Source organism: Tiliqua scincoides, chromosome 6 (assembly GCF_035046505.1).
Source record: "Tiliqua scincoides isolate rTilSci1 chromosome 6, rTilSci1.hap2, whole genome shotgun sequence".
NCBI classification, from domain to species: Eukaryota; Metazoa; Chordata; class Lepidosauria; order Squamata; family Scincidae; genus Tiliqua; species Tiliqua scincoides.
Window position 1 is genome coordinate 24,342,058 of NC_089826.1, and position 16,801 is coordinate 24,358,858.

General features: G+C 44.4%; 1 protein-coding gene across 3 annotated transcripts in view; it reads left to right on the top strand.

Annotated features, from left to right (window-relative positions):
• The first annotated feature begins 1,153 nt into the window (after positions 1-1,153).
• Positions 1,154-16,801, top strand: part of SEC24B (SEC24 homolog B, COPII coat complex component) — a 51,926-nt gene continuing 36,278 nt past the window's right edge. For 2 of the 3 annotated variants that reach the window (XM_066632398.1, XM_066632399.1), the window contains exons 1-3: positions 1,154-1,242; positions 12,411-13,121; positions 13,960-14,121. In XM_066632398.1, the coding sequence (XP_066488495.1) occupies positions 1,200-1,242; positions 12,411-13,121; positions 13,960-14,121 (916 nt within the window). In that variant the 5' untranslated portion in view covers positions 1,154-1,199. The remainder of the gene's footprint in view (positions 1,243-12,410; positions 13,122-13,959; positions 14,122-16,801) is intronic. The other variant, XM_066632400.1, reaches the window with a different exon arrangement.

Below are 16,801 nucleotides of genomic sequence, written 5' to 3' on the forward strand. Positions count from 1 at the left end.
GGGTGGTTTTGCCAACCCATGTGATCTGCCAAACCTTCCCTTGGCTATCTTTGTCTTGCCCTGGGCCTTGTTACCCTATTTCTAGACTTTGTGCTGGAAGAAGTGCCCAGTGCTTGTGGCCTTGTGTCAGCTGGCATGGTGACTCTGCATGTGCCACTTAAGAAGCGTCCACATGCTACTGGTGGCACACGTGCCACAGGCTGGCCTCTCCTGCAATATTGGGATAATAGCATTTACCATACAGAGTTGTGGTAAGGACTACATCAAGATAAGACATATGAAAACTCTTGCTCGCTCAAGAAATGTGATACAAATGCACTGATGTAGCAGTAAATTTGGAAGTGCGGGAGCTCACCATAATATCCCTATACCACAGCCATGCCCTCACTATGGCTATGACCAAAAATAATCATCTCTGAATTTCTTCTTTAGAGTGTTTTCTTCTTCCACTATTTCTTCTTTGAAACAGATCCTATCTAATTTAGGATGGATTGAACAGAATGGGGTTACTTCTGAGTAGACAATGCATATTACTTCAGCCGCAATCCTAACCACACTTTCCTGACAGTAAGCCCCATTTAACAAAATAGGACTTACTTCTGAGTAAAGCTGGTTAGGATTGGGGCCTTCACTGATAAAGATTTTTTCATCCCCAACTCTTAGAGTAAGCTGCAGTCATTTTTAAATCAGATTTATAGAAATGAAAAATGCAATTAAAAGAGAAACTTTTAATTTGAAAGGGAAAGAGAACATAGGAGCTTCCATGTCCAGGAGCAGGAGGGCTGAGGGGGTGTGGTCTCCCCAGAGGCCCCCTCCTGCGCACGCCTCCTCAGAAGCGAGCCCCACTGGGGCTGCTCCCGGGGAGTGCGGGCGGGACTGCAGGCCGAGGCTGCGCGTTCCCGGGCGCAGGCCACTGACTGGCGGGCTCGCTCTGAGCAGGCGAGCCCGGGCTGGCGCGTGTCGCGGAGGGCGGCGCCAGGTGGCGCTGTGGGCGAGGGAGGCTCGGCGCGGGGCCTTCTGCAGGCGGCCTGCGCGGAGGGCCGTTGCGGCTGCCGGGCGCGTTCCCTCCCGAGCGGCCCGTCCCCAGCGTCGAGGAGCGTCGCGAGGACGCCGCCGCCATGTCGCTGCCCCCCGCCGCTCCCCGGCCCCCGCCGCCTCGCGCGGTCTCCTTCCCGGGCGGGCCTCCCGGCGTGAGCCCGATGGCCCCGGGCGGCTCGGCCGGCGCGCGGCTCTGCCAGAACGGTGAGGGGCGAGGCGCAGGGCGGGGCGTTTGTGAGGTGAGGGGCGGGCGGGGCCGGGCGGGGCGCCCCAGGGGCTCAGGCGGCTGCTCGGGCGCGGAGGGAGGGCGACCCCGTGGAGCTCGGCCAGTCTGGCGCTTCCACGGCGGCCGAGGGACGGTAAGGACGTGGGGAGCCCCTTCCTGTGCAGGTCTACTCAGAAGTAAGTTCCACTGTAGTCAGTGGGGCTTACTCCCAGGAAAGTGTGGCTAGGGTTGTAGCCGCAGAGCCCAACCCTGTGCAGGTCTACTCAGAAGTAAGTCCCACTGCAGTCAGTGGGGCTTACTTCCAGGAAATTGTGGCTAGGATTGTAGCCCCAGAGCCCAACCCTGTGCAGGTCTACTCAGAAGTAAGTTCCACTGTAGTCAGTGGGGCTTACTCCCAGGAAAGTGTGGCTAGGGTTGTAGCCTGAGCCCAACCCTGTGCAGGTCTACTCAGAAGTACGACCCATTATACTCAATAGGGCTTACTTCCAGGAAAGTGGATAGGATTGCAGCTTCCATCAGGCCAAAGGTCCATCTATCTCACAGCAACCCACCAGGTGCCTCAGGGAGCACACAAGACAAGAGACCTGCATCCTGGTGCACTCCTTTGCACATTAATATGTGTTGTGGGAGGAACTGGGATGCGACTTTGGATTATTACCACTTTTAGGAGGAGTCTGATCTTGTGCAGGCATTTAGGTGTGTGCATTTAGGCACGCATTTAGGTGCCCTGCTGGGCATCCTACCAAAAACCCTTTTCAGGCCATAGTTCTGCATCTGACAACAGCCAGCTTGAAACCAGTAAGCACAGGGCACACAAAAGACAAGAGCTCTTTGGGGGGGGGGGCTTGCTCTCCAGTGCCCCTAGTGAGAGGTTGATCACCTCAAAGTACAACTTGAGTATCCCTTATCCCAGTGGTTACCAATTTTTTTCTTCACTTACGTACCCCTTCGGAGTCCATTTCCATAAATTGTATCCCTCACATTCGCAAAATGTTTGTAATTAATACAGTAGTTGCTATTATCTCAATTGTATATGTTTTCAACTACTGATCCATATCTGATAGTATGTGAACTGTTGACCAGAAACTAGCAGTTGCTGGAGATTTTGCAGTCATCTAGCTGTCTTCCTTCATGCCTTGCCAGCCCTGCAAGGCATTGTAATACAGTCCGACCTTTTTTTTGCCATTATTGAACTCTTTTTCAAGTACCCCTAACAGGTTGGGAACCACTGCCTTATCCAGACTGCTTGGGATAGGAAGATGCCTGAATTTCAGATTTGTCTGGATTTTTGAGTAATTGCATAAATATAATGAAGAAAGCTTCCTCTTGGGTTTTTTTTTCTCATTGATTCCCATAAGTGTGTCTGCTGGCCTCTTTTGACAGTTTTCAACAATGTCTGTACAGGTACACACCCCAGAGCAGAGAATAGAATTTGCAGCCTGTACCTGCTCTGTATGTGAGAATGAGCACAAGACGTTCTAGTGCTCATGCTACAGAAAACAAGTCTTGGACAAAAATGCCTGGATTTTGGAATAATCCAGATTTTGGATGTCTAGATAAGGGGTAATCTACCTGTACCATTTAACTATCATAGCTAGTCAGTTTAGGAACAGCAATGGACCATGAATTCAGCTGATCCACTTCTAAAACCCTCTAAGCCAATTGCCACTGCATGTACTGTTGCAGCAAATTGTATTAATTATGCACTGTGTGGGGAAAAGCATATTCTTTTCTCTGTCCTTAATCCACTGTCAATTCATTTCACATGGTGACCCTAATCATGAATGAGGAGATTAATAGTTTTCTAGACTTACGTTGTGTGTGTGTGTGTTAGAAAACACATGGCCAAACTAACTGATCTGCCTATTGTGGGATTGGAGGCTAGTATGTATGGTATTGCTTTTTTTTAAATGTAAATAGAAGCTGCATAGAGCAGTGTTTCTCAGCCAGTGGTACTTGTACCACCAATGGTACTTGAGGTGGTACCCGCAGGACTCCTTGACCTGACAGCAAGACCAGCAGTGTAACACAACAAGCAGTAGTAGGAGGTTCAGCTTGTTGGGCAAAACTCCAGCTTTCATTTTTCACATGCTCAAAAACCCTCTTGTCCATCCTGATCCTCTTACCGGTGTTTTGCATTGCATCTGGCCTACTCATCCTGAAGTAACTGGCAATGACATCATCGCCAGTTACTTCTGGTGGTACTTCCAATAGGTGGACTGTGTGAAGTGGTACTGCGGGGCACAAATGTTGAGAGACACTGGGATAGAGCCCTGACCAGAGCAAGACCACAGCAGAGACAAAGGGTTAAAGCCTCAGCCATGTTGCCAGTTCAAAGCAGGACTTCATGCTCTGCTCTTGACATCTTAAAAAATGCACTCAAGCTCCATTCATGCAATAAACACATTGTCTAGTATGGCTCTAAAATGCTTTAGTCTTTCCTCATCCAGGAGATGGTGACTGCTTTGAATGCTTTAGTGGCCCTTTTCTGGACTTTTTGAGATCCTCAATATCCTTTTTAATTAGGCTGACTAGCGTTCCAAATGTGACTGCATTGTTGGTTTATATAAAAGCAAAAAGATACCTAGCTGTTCTGTTTTCACTTCCTTTCATGATAATCCATAGCATGGTATGTGGCTTTTTTGCAGCTTTCCTGGGTAGTCAGTGTAACTTCTGATCAATGTATATGTGGTTAGGAAGGTTTGTCCAAATGTGCACTGCATTACACTTACTTACATGGACTGTTTGCCATTTTGTTTCCACATTTTCAATTTGGAGGAATTGGTTCGGAGCTCTTCACTTTGCTTGAATTTCACTTGAAGGAAACTGTTTGGAGCTCTCAAACTTCTTGATCTCCAGAGCCCTTCACACTCTTAAAGGGAGTCTTGGAGATCTCACTGGTTCATGCGCAGTCTTGGGGAGCACCAGAGTGCTGACACAAGCATGGAACAGATGGCAGCCACTTATAATATGCTCATGGTAGTCCTGAAGGGGTCTCAAAGAGCCCCAGAACTGCTAGGAGCACAATTTGAGAAACACCGCTGTAGGATATCCAGTGCAGTTATATGCTGGGTTTCCTACCCTTCACTGTATAATAGGTCATATTTCTCAAGGTTTGTCCTCCACCATGCCACTTTACAGGGTCCACCTATTCAAAGTACCACCAGAAGTAACTGGTGATAATATCACCACTACATTTGTGAAGGCTTAGTCCACAGTAGCAAAATGGAGGCCTTGGACTGATTCAGCAGAGCTCCTATGCCACATACTCTACAGATAATCTGCCTTGCTGCTTCTTTTTTATGGAAAGCTGTAAATGTTTGAAACTAGGCAGTAATCTCATTTTTCATGTTAATCAACAAATTTCAACCCAAGAGAGCTCAACCAGGGCACTTGCATCAACATTAAGATATGAATGGTCACCTTAAAACCAGATATATATGGGTCCAGGCCATCCTTTGTATTATTTTGGCAGTGGGTTACCTTTTAAATATAAATACGTTTAGAGAGATTTTGAGATATTTGGTCAGTTGTTGAAAATGTGTAGGGAATTTACAAAGTTGCATAACATGCTGAAGAGATATTTATGGCAAAAATTCAAGTTAAGATAAATATGTTGGGTGCTTCTAAAAGTAAAATAAATGATTGTTCAAGTAAACAAGTTTATCTGAGCAGTTAATCCCCAAATTTGGTAGTGAAACAAATCTTCATGAACAGAAGGGATGTGTTTCATCTCTATATCTAAAATGAAAAAAAAATGAAGTATGTGGAAGAGGTTTCTGTAAGAGAGTTAGGACCCAATCCTATCCAACTTTCCAGCACCAGTGCAGCCGCAATGCAAAACCCAGGTAAAGGAACAAATGTTCCCATATCTTGACGAGGCCTCTGACTGCCTCGCCAACACAAGAAGCAGTACATACTTCATTGGCATAGCAGCACTGGCACTGGAAAATTGAATAGGATTGGGCCCTTAGGGAAAGTGCTCCCTTAGGGCCCAATCATATCCAGTTTATCAGGGCCAGTGCAGCTGTGCCAATGTGGCATGCACTGAATCCTGTGGTGGAAGGACAGTCCCGGAGGCATCCTCAAGACATGGGAATATTGTTCCCTTACCTTGGGGCTGCATTGCAGCTGCACCAGTGCTGGAAAGTTGGAGAGGATTGGGCCCTTAAGGCAGGGAAGAACACAAACTCTGAGGTTTCTTTGGACTCTTTAGTATTGTATTGCATTCCAAGAGTTTGTGATAGAATTTTGAAGATGCCAAAACTTTCCAGTCCTCATGTGCAAGTAGGTAATGGTAAAATTTCTCTTGTAATGTTCAATTTTGAACTGGTAGTGATTATGGATGTGATTGTCATTTGGTGGGCAGATTGTTCAGCACTTGATGTTAGCTTGATTGCCAGTTCCAGTTTGTCTGGAACCTTTGACATGTGGGTAGGAGCAGCTGTACCTTTGTGTATTCAGACTTTGAGAGCAATATTACATTTATAGAATTTATTTTCATGATTCTATGATATTCAGACTGAGAGCAACTCACTTTACTATTTTATTTACCCTATTTTCCCCCTAAAAATAGAAGGCGCACAAAACATTTGCAACATTGAGAATTACAGTATTAAAATAAAATGTCAAAAATATAAAAGATAAAACAGTAACACAGATGTTCAGCCTAAAAAGATTCCAACACTATAACCAAGCAGTAAAAGCAAGATAAAAAATAGTCTTCAGACCCTTGCTGAAATGCTGATAGCAAGGAGGCCAATCTTGGTTCAGAAGGGAAGGAATTCACTGTGCTTCACAGTGAAGTCCCTACCTTGTGTTGCACCAAAGACTTTCAGATAATGATTGTACCTACAGGAAGATCCAGATCTAAGGGGTAGGTTTTCTCATTGAGAGAATGTGGTCCTTCAGTTTTAAGCCATTTGGCCAACACCAGCACTTGCTTTGAACCCAGAAGCAGGGTTCTGACAGCAAGTGGAGATAGACTAGCAAAGCACCTGGCCCCAGTCAACAACACTCGCAGCCACATTCTGGGCCAGTTGTAGTTTTCAGTTGGTCTTCCAGGACCTCTCTCCAATAAAATGTGTTACAGTCATCCAGTCTTGATGTCACTAATGCACTGACCACTGCAGTCAGGTCTGACTGATTCAATTATGGTCACAGTTGGTGCACCAGTCTGTACTATGCAGAGGAGTGGCATTTAGCAGCATAAGAACAGTCCCACTGGATCAGGCCATAGGCCCATCTAGTCCAGCTTCCTGTATCTCACAGCGACCCACCAAATGCCCCAGGAAGCACACCAGATAACAAGAGACCTCATCCTGGTGCCCTCCCTTGCACCTGGCATTCTGACATAGCCCATTTCTAAAATCAGGAAGTTGTACATACACATCATGGCTTGTAACCTGTAATGGATTTTTCCTGCAGAAACTTGTCCAATCCCCTTTTAAAGGCATCCAGGCCAGACACCATCACCACATCCTGTGGCAGGGAGTTCCACAGACCAATCACATGCTAAGTAAGGAAATATTTTCTTTTGTTTGTTCTAACTCTCCCAACACTCAATTTTAGTGGATGTCCCCTGGTTCTGGTGTTATGTGAGAGTGTAAAGAGCATCTCTCTATCCACTCTGTCCATCCCCTGCATAATTTTGTATGTCTCAGTCATGTCCCCCCTCAGGCATCTCTTTTCTAGGCTGAAGAGGCCCAAATGCATCTTCAGGCTAGAGGGACTGCTGGTTCGAGACACCAGTGAACTGAATGCTGGGAGGAGGAGCAGAAAGAGGAATAAGACATGTCTGTTTACCCCTCTTTCTTTTGGACTAGCTTGTTTGACCTTACTGCAATACCTCTCACAACCCATCACTTGATGTGTAGTGGAGCCTCTCCACCTGTTTATACTCTTTCTTCTGCAGGAAACACATGCCCCCAACAAAATCCAAGACCATGTTCAGTTAAAGGTAGTCAACTGAAAAGAAGAGAATCTGGAGAACAAGAAAGACCGACAGCAAAATCTGCCAAGGATGCCAGGGCCAGAGAAGGGAAATGTAACTGCTGGCCTGTATCCATGTCTGCTTCTCACTTGGGCCTCTGTGTCATTGACCTTGCAAACAAATCCACCTGTCCTTGACACCTGCATTTTTACTGGGGATGAGCATTCTTAGGACTAATAGATGGAAGTGCTTGCCTTTGTGGCATCCTAAAGGGGGAAACTCCCTTTAGGAATCATCCCTGCTGGTGGTGACCCTACTGCCATAGCTTGGCCAAGGAAAGTACCACTGCCCCAGAAGTTGACTAGTCCCAGAAAACACTTAGTTGTCTCACCAGTCCACTGAGGTGCTACCACTTGTCTCTCTTTTTTCCCCCAGACTAGCAATGTCTGAGGAGCAAATGACACAAGCCTCTCCAGCTGGATGACTGCTACTGGTGGGGGGGGGGCACAGCCTGGCCCAGGTAAATGCCCTCCTCACCAAGGACATTGGCCAGTCCAAGGGATTACGCTTCCTCATCAATCTGCTGCAGATCTGCTGCCATTGCTCCCCACTTCCTTCACCTCCCCAATCCAGTAGTGTTGCGCAATTACTAGAACTTGGGGTTAGGATATCGGGAACCTAGTTCAAATACCTGCCCACCCTTGAAATTAACTGGTTGGCCTTAGGCCAATCACTATCTTTCAGGGGATGCATATGACTTAAAATTTTCTAATTATACTAAACCAAAATTATCTGCACCCTCTGCAGATAAACCATAATTTAATTTAACTTTGAATGGTCATTGTTACAGAAGAGTGAACATTTTCAGAGTTAGTTATTTTTTTGTCTTGTTTCCAGTAACTGATGTTCAGCAGCTAATGTATGTATGCTGTACATTGGAGGTGCCTCTTCTATAGCTGTTAGATTTGAATCTTGAAACCTTTGAATATTGGGTTTTACTGCCATTTTCTTCTAATCTTGTATGTCTTTTACTGTACTGTAGTGGTTTCATTAACTCAGCAACAGTGCAGTGCTCCCTGTTTTGCTGTGCTCTGGCACAGAAGATGTGTTTCCTCTTTGCCTTGATTTTGTGCCCTATCAAGTACTCCCTGAGGAAATTAATGAGTGGGGGTACTTTTTAAAGGACAAGGTGTCTATTTGGAAGCTTGTACTACCCCCCCCCCCAGTTTCTCTCAACTCTAGTTGCAACTACTGCAGATGAAGTACAAAATTCTATGCCAAAAAAACCCCTTGTCTCCATTACTACCAATTATGGGACAGTGCATTTAGACTTGCTCCTCCAGGTCTCTCTGTGGATCAGGATCTCTCCAAAAGCTACTACTGCAGTGATCCAGAAATGATCCTGCTGTTTCTTCACTCTTGCCAGAGTGCTGCCAAAGGTAATTACTTAGAACAATTGTGCCTAATAGGAACAGGAGCTAGCAGTGCACTTCTGGTCATGATTCAACATAGTGCGATTACCTTCAAAGCCTTAAATGGCTTTTGGCCCAGATACATGGTACATCATGCCATATGGATTTTAACCTTTATTAAGATCTGGGTGGGAGGAAGGCTTTTTCATGTGTCCTGCCCCCTTTTGACATTTGGTTGGCAGTGATATGCAAGAGGGCCTTGTTCTGCCAGATCCCAATCCACTGGGCCTCATGCCCACTTAAGGCTGATCAGTCCCCCTTGTGCAACTCACCAGTGCAGTAAGCAAAAGTCAGAGTCCAGTTCTAGTCCACAGGTGCCAAGTAAACCAGTCCAATCAATTGGAGTTGCCAAATCAGAGTCCAGAGCAATAAGCCAAGTTACAGTCCAAGGTCAGGTTCCAGGTAGGTCAGTCCAAGTCTAAAGCCAAAGTCCAGTCACAATCCACAGTCAAATTCAGTAAGCCAAGTCAGTCTCCTCTCCTACCTCCAACCTGCACTCCTTCAAAACCCACAAACCCTTTCTGCCTCAGGTGCTCCTTATATCCCTGAGGGCCCTATTACCTTCCAGTGGCTGCAGCTGTGCAGCACACTCTGCTGGATGCCCAGGCCTTACCCTTAAAGGGGCCACTGCTGACACCACATCTACCTCCTCGCCAGTTCTTCCAGATTCCAATACAGGCCTTCACAGCAATGGCCCCTACAGTTTATTATTATATTTTGGATATTTTTATCTTGCTTTTCTTAACCTTCATGGGTAACTGAAAGCAGCTTACAAAAAGGAAAAAAGGACAATGTACAGTATATAAAAACATATATTACATATAAGTTAAAAGCAACAATAAACTGCCCATATTTTTTGCTTATTAAGATGACAGCTTAAGGATAAAAACCGTGCTCATTAGGGGCCCAGTCCTATCCAATTTTCCATTGCTGGTACAGCCGTGTCAGTGGGGCATGTGCTGCATCCTGTCGTGGGAAGGCAGTCATGGAGGCCTCACAGCCCAATCCTATGCATGTCTACTCAGAAGTAAATCCTATTAGAATCAATGGGGCTTCCTCCCAGGAAAGTGTGGATAGGATTGGGCTGTCAGTAAAGTATGGGAACATTTGCTCCCTTAACTCGGGGCTGCATTGTGGCTGCACCGGTGCTGGAAAACTGGATAGGATTGGGCCCTTAGATGACAAAGCAAGGATAAAATCGTATAAAAGCAGGGTCAAACCAATGCCGGTCTTCTATTGTGCCTCTGTCTCCCTCCTTGCCAATGTTTCATCAAGGATTATTTGCTTACTTAAAGTATCCAGCCTTTCCCCTCCTTGTCAGGAGTTGCCCGAGGTACAGAATTTTTTCCTACATATTTGTAGAATACAAAAATTAAGGAGGGGAGGGGTTATGCCTCACTGGTTGCTTCTCTTCCTCCTCACAGGCTATTTAGTATTCTCATAGGGAAGGACGGGAAGGGCACAGTTCAGCTTCAGGTTGAAGATCCCTTCTCACAGGCGTTTTCTGACTTGCTCTAATCTGTTGCACCCTTTTTTGTTGCTTGTGGCCATGGGTTTGTTTTAATTGCTGCTGATGTATGTTTTTATTAGATTTGAGCCCTAAGGGAGATAGGCACAATAGAAATTTTTCTACTGTGGTAACACTAGCGTCGAGACCAGGAAAAGTTCCTAGCTCTGGTGCAACAAGATGAGTTGTCTTGTTCCAGTATTAGGACATTGATGATGCTATCTTCAATGTATTTGCTCAGAATTGTACTATGTACAATTGGATTTGATCCCTAGTACATTGAAGGACCCAGTGCTATTCAACTTTCTAGCACTGATGCAGCTGTGCCAATGTGGTGGTGGTGGGCAGTTTGTTCCTTTACCTTGGGGCTGCATTGGTGTTGGAAGGTTGGTTAGGATTAAGCTCTAGTGTAGAGGCTTTTCAGACTGTTCGTTTTAATAGTTATATATAGGGCAGTTATAAGATTTCTTCATCTGGATTTCTGCATCTTTCTCCATTCAATAGCTTGGAAGGAAAATGCTTTGGTCTCTCCAGAATTTGGAGGGGAGAGGGAACAAATGAACCCTGTCTGCATACTTCATTCAACTTCTATCTCCTATGTATAATGACAATAGATAAGCTTTAAGAAATCAGTGGCATTGTTACTAGAACTGATTTGGCCTAGCTGTTTATTTGGGGAGATTTGACTCAGAGATATATTTGGTTGTGTGTGTCAGCATGTCCATTCAAGCAGGCATCCTGTTTAGAGCAGTGTGGGGCAGGTAGGTTTCAGCCCTATATTGCTCTTTACAAAATATGAATTCTAGTGCACATCCAAAAGCTTCAGTGTGCACTCTGAGACTACTAGATTTAGGTCAGTGTCACTTTTGTTGCCCTCACTGCCGTTAACCACAAAACCACTGACTTTGTGATACTGTTATGTTCGTTAACAAGATCTGTGACTTGGTTCAGGTGGTGAAGGAAAAACTAGCAACTGTGTTTATACAGAATGACACCAAAGCAGCAGGAGATTGAGGAAACAGTGACTGTGAACAGCTGCAAAAGGCAATGAAAATAAGTGGAAGGTCATGGTTTGTTTTTCTCCCCAGAGTCCTTTTTATCTCCTTGAAAGTATACATCAGATATTCAGAAATATGATGTAGCTCTAATAATAATGTAAGACTGAAGTTCCAACTTTGTACAAAAGATTTTGGCCATCACAGACCATGTTCTTGTATGTTTGCTCTTTTAAAAACTTTTTGTGTTACAGTTTGGCTTCTCTGGTTTAAGTCTGTGCTAAGACCCTGTCCTTAAAGCTGCATGTCTAGTCCACATAAGGTGAAATCCTGCACACACTTACTGGGAGTCAGCCCCTATGGGCTTACTTTTGAGGAGGCCTGTATAGGAATGTGCTATTTCAGCAACTTTGAAGTTTGAGGTTTTGAATTTTTTCACTATGAATAAAGAGTAATTATTTTAAAGATAAAAATCAGCATTTCTGATACTGTTGCTTGTTTAGCTAAATAACTCAAACCTTGTATTAGTGATAAGATGTAAAGATATGATTGCATTGTACTGTTGCTTGTACAGTGCAATATTAAGTTATAGACTGGAGTTGTAAAAATGAAACTGCTGATACAAATGATGCACATGCATGCGTGGCAAAACCAAACCATCTGACATGAACCCAACAACTTAAAATTCGGCATACCATTGCAAATTTATCACACTGCACAGTGATTGCAAATCTATCACACTACACAGTACTCTGGCTTCCAGATATACCTGACATTTTACACCCAAAATAGTCATGTTGGATTGTACTATCTTTTTTTTCTGACAACAACTAAGGAAAGTCATTGCTGCCATTCCAAATCCTATCATTAAGTTATTTTGAAAAAGTTCCACACAAACATGTTATGTGCAAAGTTTAAATCTAAACTGCTCCCATGTCCCCTACCTAGAACTTGTATAACTTGTTGCAAAAGTGGGTTTTTGTTGTTGCAAAAGTGGGTTTTTGTTGTCTGCTGTCCATGCTAGCTCAGTGGTATTACTGAATACTTGGACATATTTCAGAAAAGCAATTGAATTGGTATGCCACAGGGTGAGAGAAAAAATATCTTAGGAAACTACTTTATTGTGTCATGAATAGGCAATAGATGCTTCATCAGCTGTATGACATTGGTTTTTTGGTCTTTCTTAAAGGAATAATAATTCATATTTGAGTACATTGATTTTTGTATTTGTTCATTTCAGGCCCATTGCAAAATCAGATGCAGTTCTCTTCTGGATATGGCAGTTATCCTCAAAACTATAATGCTCCCTTGGGACACTACTCACAAGTGCCCAACAAAGCCATCCCTTCACAGCTTGATAACCACTATGGTGTTGATTACTATTCTGCCCCTTACTCAGTACCAGCACAAAATGTTATCACTTCTTCTGTGGCTCCCATCGTGTCAAGCACTCAGGGATCAGAGGACTTGTACAACAGAGCGACTCGCACTGTGGAATCTTCTGGGCCTATCCAAGGAATGAGTTCTCCTGCATCCCAGTTGCATACCAGCATTTCACAGTCCTATTCCTCCTTTGGCAGCCCCTATAGTAATTCAGCCTTGCACTCTGCCAGCAATTCGGTTCCATCTCAGGGATTTGTTGCTCCTTCTGGTCACTATGCCATGCCTTCTGGCTCCGGTGTTGCTTATCCTAACATTTCATATCCTTCTATGTCCATTGGCAGTCCATATGGCCAAGTGCCTATTTCCCACAGCGTTCCAGCTCTTGAACATTTGAAAGAAGCTAATGTTTACCCAAGGCAAAATAAAACTACACCTGCAGTACAGCACAGAGTTCCCTTGGGATACAATTCTGCATCTTGGGCTACTCCCAAACACCCATTGACACAAGCGAATTGTAGTGGAAACTTTGCTGGATCCCTGCCTGATGCAAGCAACCCAATGAGTACAGGTATAGCACAAAGGGCCAGACTAGACTGAGGTGGTGTTCTTGGTTGGTTGTTCACATGTCTGCCCCATTCATATCTAAAATGGGATTTACTTTGTACAACAACAGTTGTGCCTGATTGAGGGAGGCTGAACCTACCCTGCAGTCCCTCTCTATGCTCAGTCACTTCCAGCACTTTTTCCTCAGCCTAACTTGCTTTCAGACAAGCAGTAACTTTTACATCTCTGAAAATGCGAATCTTTTTCCCTATTATGACAGGCTGAATGGCATCAAATGTGCTCATCCACTTGTTATAGGAGTGTGTTCTGGTGTGTAAAGTTTAGAAATGCTGCTTAGGACAGAATTGCTGCACAGCCAAGTATACAAGTGATTAGGACATCATCATATTTAATGGCCACTGTCACCTCCGTGAACCTCTCCTCCACTGCAGTGGGCTCCAATCTGCAGTTGGAGCCCACGTCTGGTTTCGAAAGTTCCGCACCCTGCAGCTCAAACCGCAAACCGAAAGTGGACTCCGACCGTAGTTTGGAGACCACTGCAGTGGAGGGGAGGCTCGTGGAGGGGGTGGCAAGCCTCCAGGACCCTCTAGGAGGCTGCACAATCCCCTCAGGTATGTGTAAATGCGCCTGGGTGCCTGTGGCACCACAGTTGCTGTGGCACCGTTAGGGCACCCATTCATGGGTCACTCTCTTTAAGGGGAAAGTGACCTTTTAAGGATCCAGTGGTGGGTGGCGACCCACCACTTTGAGAACCACGGGTATAAAGTTGTTGATTTTTGAAGTTCATCAGTGTTGTTGTCTTATCATTATGTGTATTTCCCACTTTGGGATTGTTGTTTCAGGGACACCACACCTTGTAAACCAAAATGTTCAGTCTTCAAAACCCACCCAAGCAACATCTTCAGCTGTGACTTCTTCCATAAGAACATCTGCTGTAGAAAAGACAGCAATGCCCATTGCTACTGCCTCTCTTACACAACCATCAGAGTCCTTGCCTCATGAAGGTATATCAAGTGGAAGCTGAGTAAAATGTTTCCTACACAGTTATATTTCACCTTGAAGTTCAAAGTTAATGATGCATAAAAAGTTCCTATTTCTAGTTCTCAAAAAATATCTGGCACTAGGAGAAGGACTAGTAGTCTGGTATCACAGCTGTTAATAGTTAGTAACATATTGCAGCCTGGAGTTGTCAGGCTGTGAAAAGCCAGTGCTTCTGAAAAATAGACTAAGGGCGCAATCCAAACTGTGCCCTATGCTGGCCCAAGTCCCTTGGGCTGGCCTGGGAGGGTCGCAAATGTGCTGTAAAGCACTTTTGCGCCTCCTCAGGAGGAAGCCAGGCCAGTGCTCTGAGAAGCACCGGCCTGTGGAGGCTGATAGAAGCCTCTGCGCCATCTTCCCCCTAGCTATGAAAGGTAGAATGTAAGGTAGGTGTGGGGGAGGAGGAAGAAGGGAGGCGTTCCTGGGCGGAGGGAGGGAGGGCGATGGACGGCCCCGGGGGCGGGTGGGTGGGGAGTGGGAGGCAGGGCTAGGATCCAGCAGTTATGCTAGATCCCAACCCCCATTCCCAGGGAGAATGGAGCAGTTTCAAGCCGCTCTGCTCTCCTTGGACTTACGCCACCTCAGGAGGTGGCGCAAATCCAAGGAGGCGCATAGGCACCAGCAGCCCTTACCCAGGGGTTGGAGGAAAAGTTTCCCCTTGCCTCTGGCTAAGCTGCTTCTGGCCACAATCCTGCACTGGTTACAGCGCAAGCCTCCTGGCTTGCCTGTTCCAGCGCAAGTTAGGATTGCGCCCTAAGCCGTTTGCAAGCTTCTTGGGTATTTCACAGTTAAGAAGCAGCCACACTGCAAGATCTCGCCATCTTAACTTTATATTTGGCTGACAAACATAAGGAAGAGTGATCTGTTGATACTGGAGATTTAATTTTGTGTGTGTGATATGTTTCCTATTTACCTGTCATACAGTATCACAATAATTTGTCCTAGAAGTTTCACAAGCATGAAAAATAGTTAGAACCTGAAAGGACTGTAACTTTTTCACACAGAGGCATTGGTAGAATGCACTGTTGGCAACCATCATGTCTTGGGTATTGAGCCTCATTAAATCCATTCTGTTCAGAATTCTGACTTATAGGGAAATTAGAATATTTCTGCCTGCGAAGTAGGTTGCAAAGTCTTTGCATATTTGTGATTATTTGACTTCTGGATGGAGTCAGCCCTACTTTTATAAGGCCATTCAACATGCAGAACTGCTTCACTGGGTGAGACGGAGACTGTGTAAAATGCTTTAACAACCAAGCACTAACTTGTGCCTTGTTTATGACAGGATTAAGATCTGAATATAAGATATCTGCGCTAACATTTGCCTGAATTATTTGGAGTATGCAGTGCAAGATAGAGGGCTGTTCTGAAAGTAAGTACCGCTTAGCTGTTAAAAAAGACTTAAGGAAAACAATTTAATACTGTCCAGAAGTTAAATACCATGGCCACACTACTTCTCTATGCAATCTCCATCTGAACTGAGCCAGTTGTCATGTTGTGGGACAAACTTCTTTATCCCCTCCACGAAGAACATTCTGCTAGGGAACATTCTGCTAGGGAGCTCAGTCAGCTTCTTCTGCCAGGGAGCTCAGCCAGGGAGCTGCATTTGATGCACTGATATACCTCTTGATATGGAAGCGAGCCTAAACATTCAAAAGATTGAGTTAATTTTCTTTTCCAAAATGGTTATGGCAAGGGGTCAATTAGATTCAAGGAACATCATATAGAGCAAGCTTTGAGGGTCATAGATGTAATATATGCGCAGCCAATATTTGATGACCATCAGCCAGGCCCTGGTTTCTAACAATGATTGGCCCGTTTCTAGACATAAGGCTGCATAAGCTACACAGTTTGGAAGACTCAAGATTTTTCACAGAAATTTACCTTGAACAGACTCCAGGGCTTTGTTTAACACCCTAATCCAAAGGGGAATTCCATAAATTTTATTCCATAAAGAATTCCATAAAGAATTCCATAAATTCCAAGAATTCCATAAATTCCAAGAATTCCATAAATTTTATTCCATAAATAATTCCATAAAGAAACTTGTCCCACAACATGACAATTGCCTCAGTTCAGATGGAGAATGCATGGAGAAGTAGTGTGGCCATGGTATTTAACTTCTGAGCAGTATTAAATTCTGTTCCTTAAATTTTGTGTGTTTTTTTTTAACAGTAAGTGGTACTTTCAAAATAGCCCTTGTATATTTTTAACCAATGTTGTTGCTTAATGTAAACCAAGACATTAGAAGAATCAGTTAGCATTCTCAGATTAATAAGTGATTATTAAGAAAACGTTTAAATTTTTAAAAAAAGAAAACTCTTTAGAATCAAATACGTTTACTTAAAATTCTTCTCCATTAGCCAGTGGTGTTATGAAATTGTTTTTTGAGGATATTAAGTTCATACTGATGTGCTGTTGTATAATAAGTTTACTTAAGTAGCAAGCATCCTTTAAAAACAAAAAACATTCCTTCACCTATGAAGTAGACTGGTGGAGGGACAGGCTTTGTTCATCTTGGATGACTTTCTTTAGATATAGGTGTGCTAGAAGAGGTCACACTGTCTATAGTGGCATAGGACTAGTAGTAGAAATAAGCATGCTATCAATGTTTCAATTATTTTATTAGAGGCCAACAGCCAGTGT